The following is a 10000-nucleotide window of genomic DNA, read 5'->3' as shown; positions in this document are numbered from 1 at the left end:
CGTGGACTGAATCCCCCAGGCTCAACCCTGTGACCAAAGTTACAGAAAGTTATCAAACAATTAAAAATACACATTATTAATAATTACAAATTAACATTTGGTCCCAAACTAGCTAGCACCTGGGCTACATTTGCAACTGTCTGAAATGTTGCTATTTTTATAATTTGGTTCCACATTTTTGTAACTAACTACGTTTTCATCCAAGGATTTTTTGCGAAAAAGTTTTAGCGCATCAAAATAAATCTGATGGAAATGCACATTATCGCTATAAACTCTGTCATCTAATGTCGTGAAAAACTGGTTTGGAAACACTTTGTTGTGTAGTGTCATGACAGAGTTTGCCCCAATCGTTAGCCTGTGTTACCATGACGACAGTATTGAAAGCCCATTTATTGTACATTATTATGTATTGATCTTTACGGCATATAGATCCGATCAGCACACGTGACACTTCCAGGAGTGTCGACACAAATATCTCGCGCGCATTGAATTATGAAAATGTTTTACCAAACCGGGAAAAGCATTAAATTAAAAAATTAATTACAAAATTGGAAAAAGCATTAAATTAAAAAAAATTAACAAATATATATATTTTTAGACCTATAATTGCCTTTTCTTTACACAAACCTAAATTAGCCGTACCCTGTTCTGTAGATGAATAAAGTCCGAGAACGTCATTCAGTCGAATGTTCTAGACTTTTCTCAAGATTATAAACTATCAGAACTATTTGTCTAATGCAGAGTTTAAATGAAATGTTTAAATACTTAAAATCTAACCATCTTTACCTCGGATCACATTTACTACTGCTTCAGAAAATATACATTTCATTATGAAGCTAAAATTAATTTTCGATGATGATCAAGTTGCTGGAGAAATCTGCGGGACATGATGCAGTTGTCATGGCGATGCTTTAGATTAGATCAGAAGAGCAACTGTTCCTTTTGATTGCAATTCCTCGTCTTCTGATTGCTTTAATTTGTTCATTAAAATGAAATGGTTCATATGATGTGAAGTATGATCTCCTAAAGTGAATTAGGAATTAAGTGCCCCCCTTCAGTGCCCTGAAGTGTTGTACGGGTCGTTTTAACGTTCGCCTCATCTTCAGAAAAATGATGCATATTTAGCGAGTGTCAGAGTTCCTGTAATCTGTTCACTCTGATGTTATTTTCTTTACTTCCTGCGTTTACAGCCGCAGAGGAAGAGGAGGGTAAGTATCTCAAACATTTGTGTGTCATTTAACCTCAACTCATTTGATCTGTCTTAATTGTGTTTGTTTGTTTACTAGCAGCCATTAAAGAGACGTTGCCTAGCGACAAGCCACAGCAGACTCATAATTCACTCTTTATTCACATGTGTGTCCGTCAACACGAACACTCATTCAGCTGATGATTATTGGGGCATCTGAACTCCCTATCGAGCATTTTGCCGCTTATATATGGGACGATGCGTGTCGATGTAATGGTGCGTTCACATACAATGCGAGTCGAGCGCTTCGCACAGCACGCTTGCATACAATGTCAATGCAAACACGCGAATAGACGCAAATTGAAAATGAAGCAAATGGCGTGAAGTGAAAACGCAAAAGCGTTTCATTCGCATGTCGTGAAGGACTATCAGCATTGAGAGTGTCCGGGTGTCACTGACGTAGTAGCAGAAGAAATCTGGAAAAATGGACGAATGGTTGTAGCGGTGTGTGCGAGCACCTGTTGTATGACACAACGTCAACGTAACTGAGACTTCCACGACAGATACGGAGCAGCAATCGTTGTGATATCGGCCATTGTTCATGGCGGAAAGGTGAGTTGTCGTAGAAGCCCCGCCTCCTGTCCTTTTCCGGAAGAGAAGGGGGAATACTCGCGGGTTTAAACACACATTTAATCCAGCGGTCAAACTCGTGCGAGCAATGCGATGCTAATTTTGTTTCCGCGTTGTATGTGAACGCACCATTAGACTAGATCCACAAACAAAACTACAAAATAAGAGCACAGATGATTTTAATGTGACATTATTTGGTTCAAGTTAAACTGTTGTTGATCATGCAACAGGTTTTGTGATGAGTCCCGTGTGTGTGTCTGACTGTGTGTGTGTCTGACTGTGTGTGTGTCTGACTGTGTGTGTCTGTCTGACTGTGTGTGTCTGTCTGACTGTGTGTCTGTCTGTCTGACTGTGTGTCTGTCTGTCTGACTGTGTGTCTGTCTGACTGTGTCTGTCTGACTGACTGTGTGTCTGTCTGACTGTCTGTGTGTGTGTGTGTGTGTGACTGTGTCTGTCTGTCGGACTGTGTGTCTGTCTGTCTGACTGACTGACTGTGTGTGTCTGTCTGACTGTGTGTCTGTCTGACTGTGTGTGTGTGTCTGACTGACTGACTGTGTGTGTCTGTCTGACTGTGTGTCTGTCTGACTGTGTGTGTGTGTGTTTTAGAGCATCAAGCTGTCGTTTTAGACTTAACGAAACATCAAGAAGAGGAGATCTGGCAAATTCAGGTATGACTTTTCCTTCAAACCACTTTTTTTCTCTCTAAAATCAATGTTTTGTTTACGTTGCCCAATACTTCTCACGTATAGTTTTTTCTATCAGTAAAGCCCATTTGAATTAAATGTGTTATTTAAAACAAAGATACCAACATTTATTGTTCACGTACGATTCATTCAAACCTGCTTTGAATTACAATCCCATGAAAAAGTCATAAATCAAAATGAATCTTTTGTCTTAATTATGCAGGACATGTTTGTGTCTGGAGCTTTAAACAACACATGATTATTGTCATTCTCATCATCAATGGGATGATCAGACCGATATCTTACATGAATGTTACATTTCCATATGCACGCCATTCCATTCAATTATTTTAATTATTATCACCCGGTTGTGTTTGTTTTGAGCGTCCTGCTGGAGGAATGTTTAATAGTTCCCAGAGTTTGTGATGTTCATAAAGAGAAATGAAACGTGTTGTGATCATGACCGCAGGACTGCAGTTCACAGTGTTGACAGTAGAGGGCAACAGTGTAGCACAGATGAACATATCATGGATCTGACGAGAGTCATGCAAGAAGGGTTTGAGAAACCTCATGGATAAGAGTCCAGTTCATTAATGTGAACATCACCAGACACTGATCAACAACTTAACAACTTTTGGCTCAACTTTTGGGCCAGTTGCTATGTCAAATCCTGGGCCGATTGCTCTTCCCAGTCCAGCCCTGATCATGGCTTAAACCAATGTTCATTTCAGTGTGCCAAAAACATTGCTGAGATACAGGCTCACTTATTTGGCATCCTCGCAGCCAAATTCTGAAGCCTGTTTTTGAGGAACCGTTTGTAATATCAACAATCAATTAAAATAATTCTGGTGCAGTTTTGATGGATCTCGGACAGTATTTTGGATGTTGTCTTAAAATCTTATATAGCGGGAAATCTTGTCGGGTGGACTCAGAAATGGCATGCATTTGTTTGGTGGCGCTAGAGGGTTTGAGATCCCAAATTTGGCATGGCTTAATTTAAAACTACCAAATTTGACACATTTTGACCATTCTGTTAATAAGAAAATCTATATAAACAATAGAAGCACCGTCAGTGTTTAGCCCCTAATTAACAAATAAAACGAGTATTGCAAATAAAACTAGATGGGTACATTTCCTGAAGAAAATGTGAGTGGTGCTTGCCGTGGCAAAACTCGTCAAATAGCATTTTCTAACTTGTTGCTAAGCACTAAAATAATGGTCATAGAAAGTTGCTAGCATGTGTTTTTCATTATGGTAGCATATAGGTGTTATGTTTGTGTTAGCATGATGCCATCACGTTTTTAGCATGTTTTAGCACTTCGCTAGGCGATGCTAGCATGTTGCTAGCACATTTTTAACATGTTTTAACACTTCGCTAGGCGATGCTAACATGTGTTAGCATGATGCTAGCATGTTTTAACACTTCGCTAGGCGATGCTAACATGTGTTAGCATGATGCTACCACATTTTTAGCATGTTTTAACACTTCGCTAGCCGATGCTAGCCTTTGGCAAGCACCACTAATAACAATACTGTGAATAAAGTATTATGTGGTATATTTAAATATCATAATGTAAAATTACAAAGCTAACCTGATTTATTTCCGTGCCCCTAGGAGGAGTCGGTGTTGAAGACGGTGCATTTGAAACAGGAGCACGTCTGTGTGATCGAACTGTTGGAGCAAACCATTGAAGACCTGCGTTGTAAAATCGCTGAGCTGGAGAAACAGCACCCTCTAGTGGAGCGTGAGGTCATTACACAGGATCGCGAGTGTGGCGGAGAGGATTTCCTCATCCCGGATGTCTGCCATGTGGATCTGCAGACTGAAAATACCGCTCTGCTGCCGCTGGAGGCTAAATCAGTTCAGACGTCGCCGGTGGACGAGAGCTTTCGGTTTAAAGTGCCTTCACTGGAGCAGGGCCTCACGGAGACGGCGCTGCCCAGACAGAGTGAGCCCTCGCTGGGGTCAGAAACTGAATCTGCCCCTGATCAGGCTGGACCTGGATCTCAAACGTTTGTGTGCAAATGCCAGCAGCAGCAGCAGCAGGGCGGTTTATTGGCTCAAAACCATAGCGCACCTCCTCCTCCACCTCCTCTACCTCCAGGCTTTTCATTGCCGCCGCCACCTCCACCACCTCCTCTACCTGGAATGACCAGGCCTCCGCTGCCACCTCCTCTACCTGGAATGACTCGCGCCACCTCTACCTGAATGACCGCCCGCCTCCTCTACCTGGAATGACCAGCGCCTCCGCCGCCGCCACCTCTACCTGGAATGACCGCACCTCCGCGCCACCTCCTCTCTCAGGCTCTTCGCTGCCGCCACCTCCACCTCCTCTACCTGGCCTTGCTGCAGGTACAGCACCTCCTCCTCCTCCAGGTCCTCCTGGTCCTCCATCTCTGGGGGCGTATGCTCATCTGCCGCTTGGATCGGGTCTCTTCCCCTCCGCTGCCGCTGGGGCTGTATGCTGCCGAGCAGCGCAGGAGAAACCGCCCACAAATGTTACATAGAACCACCGAGACCCATGAAGCCGCTTTACTGGACCCGAATACAGCTGCACGCCAAAAAGTAATTCAGTACCCACAACATTCACTTTTACATTATTTCACATGGGACGTTTTGGTATTGCAAGGTATTGCAATACACCAACTTAAGTGACCTAAATATTGATATAACATCGTATCGCCAGTTATCTTGTGATTCCCATCCCTAATTTCTATAAGCAGGGCTCAAGACTGACTAAAATGAGCAACAATATTTGATTGTGGCGATAATTTAAAATCTAGTTGCCGTTGGCAAGTCGGGTTGTGTGCTTTCATATGCGGTTTCATCAGATATCATCTTGTGAGTTATTGAAAACATCTTAAAAGCGCCAGTGTGTCTCACGCCACTTTACACCGTTCTGTTGTGACGAGCTCGCCGCACCGCACGCATCAACAAACCCAGCGCGAGAGTCGTTAACAAATGACTCTTATGAACCGGATCTTTTTCACGAGTCATCTGACGGTGTTGACTCAGGTTAGCAGTTTGAATCAGACCGTCAGTGAGTCATTTACAACTGGGAACACAGTTGTAAACTGTGTAAACTAAAGGCATTTCAAAATAAGAGTCCCATGTGTATGTGAAGAGCAGTAATAAATTGGGTACATTTCCTGAAGAAAATGTGAGTGGTGCTTGCCGTGGCAAAACTCGTCAAATAGCATTTTCTAACTTGTTGCTAAGCACTAAAATAATGGTCATAGAATGTTGCTAGCATGTGTTTTTCATGATGGTAGCATGTAGGTGTTACGTTTGTGTTAGCATGATGCTAGCATGTTTTAGTACGTTGCTAGGCGATGTTAGCGTGTTAACAGGATACTAGCACATTTTTAGCATGTTTTAGCACTTCGCTAGGTGATACTAGCATGTGTTAACACGTTTTTAGCTTGTTTTAGCACTTCGCTAGGCGATGCTAATAAGTGTTAGCCTGATGTTAGCACGCTTTTAGCATGTTTTAGCACTTCGCTAGCTTGTGTTAGCATGATGTTAGCACATTTTTAGCATGTTTTAGCACTTCGCAAGGCGATGCTAACATGTGTTAGCATGATGCTAGCACGTTTTTAGCATTTTTAGGTTGCCCTGCTGCTGCTGGCATTTTTAGAGGATAAATAAACAAACACACAGTACACCTACAGATGGCACAAACACTCCCACCAACGAAAATGTATCTTGGAATTAGCGCTCTCGCGAAAGTTAGATGAGACGCTGTGCACAGTCGTTGACCGTTGTTAGCGCAGTCGTGAAAATCGAGCCCTCAATCTATTGAAAAGTGCGACATGTGCTTCTCTTTCTGCTTGTTCTCTGATGTCTTTGTCTTCTTCTCCAGGGACTCGAGTTCTGTTGTTTGGGACAAGATCGAAGAGCCATCCGTGGATTTTGAGGAATTTGTTGAACTTTTCTCCAAAACAGCAGTTAAAGAAAAGAAGAAGCCACTTTCAGATACAATCAGCCGATCCAAGACGAAACAGGTGAGTCCCAGTGGACCCTTCTTCACAGACTGACGCATTTCCACACGGTTAACTGAAAATACAGAGCTGCATTAAAATCAGTGGGGTAGCCAAGAGTGGGCCGGGTGGGCTTGTGCCACCCAGAGTAATAGAGGTTATAAACGTTCACGGTTATTAAACCTAAGCTACGGTTAAAAATGGGAAAAAACAACCATGTTGTCTATTTTTAAAAATGTACTGAAAATGTGTCTTTCGGTGTGGGACTACTTGCACCACGCGTGTGTCCTGCCCGGTCTGTGAGGCCGTTACTATGGTAACGGAATTCACGTGGTGATTGTCTAGGTAAGGCGCAGCGAGGGCAGAACGTGAACTTTCGGCGCACCTGAAACTCTCTCAATAAAAACATGGCAGAACAACGCGTCGGGTCGTGGGGCAGCCGCTCCAGCAGGGGGCCCCAAACGTCCCTATCCCGAGCCACATTAACCAGCTCTGACTGGGGGACCCCGAGGCGTTCCCAGGCCAGTGTGGAGATGTAATCTCTCCACCTAATCCTGGGTCTTCCCCGAGGCCTCCTCCCAGCTGGATGTGCCTGAAACACCTCCCTAGGGAGGCGCCCAGGGGGCATCCTTACCAGATGCCCAAACCACCTCAACTGACTCCTTTCGGCACAAAGGAGCAGCGGCTCTACTCCGAGCTCCTCACGGATGACTGAGCTCCTCACCCTATCTCTAAGGGAGAAGCCCGCCACCCTTCTGAGGAAGCCCATTTCGGCTGCTTGTACTCACGACCTAGTTCTTTCGGTCATGACCCAGCCTTCATGACCATAGGTGAGGGTAGGAATGAAAATTGACCGGTAGATCGAGAGCTTTGCCTTCCGGCTCAGCCACGGGACAACGGTGCGAGAGAGCGTGTGAAATACCGCCCCCGCTGCCCCGATACTCCGGCCAACCTCCCGCTCCATTGTCCCGTCACTCGTGAACAAGACCCCGAGGTACTTGAACTCCTTCACTTGGGGCAATACCTCCTTCCCTACCCGGAGTACGCACTCCATCGGTTTCCTGCTGAGAAGAAATGCCGTCGGATTTAGAGGTGCTAATCCTCATCCCAGCCGCTTCACACTCGACCGCCAAACGATCCAGTGAGAACTGAAGGTCATGTGATCCCCAGCCCACGGAACCACACCCCTTACCCACCCCGACTACGCCTTGATACCCTGTCCTTGAATATCACAAACAGGATTGGTGACAAAGCGCAGCCCTGGCGGAGACCAACCCCACATGGAAAGAACTCTACTTCGTGCCGAGGACCCGGACACGGCTCTCGCTTTGGACGTACAGGGATTGGATCGCCCTTAGAAGGGACGCCCCACCCGTACTCCGCGAGTACCTCCCATAGTCCGGGGAACCCGGTCATATGCCTTCTCCAGATCCACAAAACACACCTAGACTGTGTGGGCATACTCCCAGGCGCCCTCCAGGATCCTTGCGAGAGTAAAGATCTGGTCCGTCGTTCCACGGCCAGGACGGAACCCCCATTGTTCGAACCTTTTTGACATGGTGCCATTTTTGGCTGCGCCATCTTTATTGTCGTAACAAAGTGTTTCGTTTTACTGCAACTCCAGAACTTAAAAGAGTGGCAGAGAAGCATCGTGAATGTAGACGCTCGTCTGTCTGTTTCTCAGTGCTGCCAGGCTGGCACGGGTCCGAGCTGCAGTCACGGGTCGTGCGGTGTTATGTCTGAGACACCGTATGATGTAACTCACAGGCGCTGCTGAAACTTAAATACAGTTTTATGAGTTTACGAGCGCTTGAACGCAGAGAAACTATTTCCATGACTGAGTGCTGACGTTTGTGTACAGATCTCAGGCTCCAGTACAGACAGCGCTGAATAATGCCCGACCGCTTGGCACCGCAGAGCACGAGAGATTCCAGCGTTCTGCCCCTGCGAGGGAATTTACTCATTGGACATATGAGCAGAAGATCACGTCTGAAGCAGAACTGAGAGTTTTTCCAGCTCGTAAATATCTGGGAATGTTCATAACGCTCGGGCGTTTTATCAGATCTGTGTTGAGACATTAATTCACACTGTGTATGTGGAAATGCCTCGAGCTTTAACATTAAACTTCTCAGTTCGTCCCGTGAAATGTTCTATAAGGGGTTGTATATGGGTGTTTCTTCAACTACAGGCACTTTTATGTCCCTACGGTTGATTTTAGGAAAAACAGATTTCAACTGTCCTGTTAAATGAAAGTCATATTTAAAAAAAGGATTAAATAAATCTATTTCTGCCCATTTATCAAATGCCTTTAATTGAACTGTGTTGGAAATAACGCTGATGGAAATGACATTTTTTAACGTGCTTCAAATACAGTATTTAACATTGGAGAGCTATAGGATGCTCCCTTGATCCCTATTTAGTGCATGACTTAACCTCCAGTGTGCTGTCTGTCTGTACTGGTCTCAGAACAGTTATAGGAGAGCTATAGGATGGCTCCCTTGCTCCCTATTTAGTGCATGACTTAACCTCCAGTGTGCTGTCTGTCTGCACTGGTCTCAGAACAGTTATTGAGAGCTATAGGATGCTCCCTTGATCCCTATTTAGTGCATGACTTAACCTCCAGTGTGCTGTCTGTCTGTACTGGTCTCAGAACAGTTATAGGAGAGCTATAGGATGGCTCCCTTGCTCCCTATTTAGTGCATGACTTAACCTCCAGTGTGCTGTCTGTCTGCACTGATCTCAGAACAGTAATAGGAGAGATATAGGGTGCTCCCTTGCTCCCTATTTAGTGCATGACTTAACCTCCAGTGTGCTGTCTGTCTGCACTGGTCTCAGAACAGTTATTGAGAGCTATAGGATGCTCCCTTGCTCCCTATTTAGTGCATGACTTAACCTCCAGTGTGCTGTCTGTCTGCACTGGTCTCAGAACAGTTATAGGAGAGCTATAGGATGGCTCCCTTGCTCCCTATTTAGTGCATGACTTAACCTCTAGTGTGCTGTCTGTCTGCACTGGTCTCAGAACAGTTATAGGAGAGCTATAGGATGGCTCCCTTGCTCCCTATTTAGTGCATGCCTTAATCTCCAGTGTGCTGTCTGTCTGCACTGGTCTCAGAACAGTTATTGAGAGATATAGGGTGCTCCCTTTCTCCCTATTTAGTGCATGACTTAACCTCCAGTGTGCTGTCTGTCTGCACTGGTCTCAGAACAGTTATTGAGAGATATAGGGTGCTCCCTTGCTCCCTATTTAGTGCATGACTTAACCTCCAGTGTGCTGTCTGTCTGCACTGGTCTCAGAACAGTTATAGGAGAGCTATAGGATGCACCCTTGCTCCCTATTTAGTGCATGACTTAACCTCCAGTGTGCTGTCTGTCTGCACTGGTCTCAGAACAGTTATTGAGAGCTATAGGATGCTCCCTTGCTCCCTATTTAGTGCATGACTTAACCTCCAGTGTGCTGTCTGTCTGCACTGGTCTCAGAACAGTTATTGAGAGCTATAGGATGCTCCCTTGCTCCCTATTT

General features: G+C 45.1%; 1 protein-coding gene across 1 annotated transcript in view; it reads left to right on the top strand.

The window, feature by feature from the left end:
* LOC127633610 (formin-2-like) overlaps positions 1-10000 on the top strand; it is a 73114-nt gene that overhangs the window by 11253 nt on the left and 51861 nt on the right. The window contains 6 exon segments of the mRNA XM_052112832.1: positions 1191-1208; positions 2423-2484; positions 4115-4784; positions 4787-4990; positions 4993-5065; positions 6363-6504. Of these exon segments, the coding sequence (XP_051968792.1) occupies positions 1191-1208; positions 2423-2484; positions 4115-4784; positions 4787-4990; positions 4993-5065; positions 6363-6504 (1169 nt within the window).

The sequence above is a fragment of the Xyrauchen texanus genome, chromosome 40, assembly GCF_025860055.1.
Source record: "Xyrauchen texanus isolate HMW12.3.18 chromosome 40, RBS_HiC_50CHRs, whole genome shotgun sequence".
NCBI classification, from domain to species: Eukaryota; Metazoa; Chordata; class Actinopteri; order Cypriniformes; family Catostomidae; genus Xyrauchen; species Xyrauchen texanus.
Note: the sequence above shows the minus strand (reverse complement) of the source record. Positions and strands in the feature narration are given on the sequence as shown.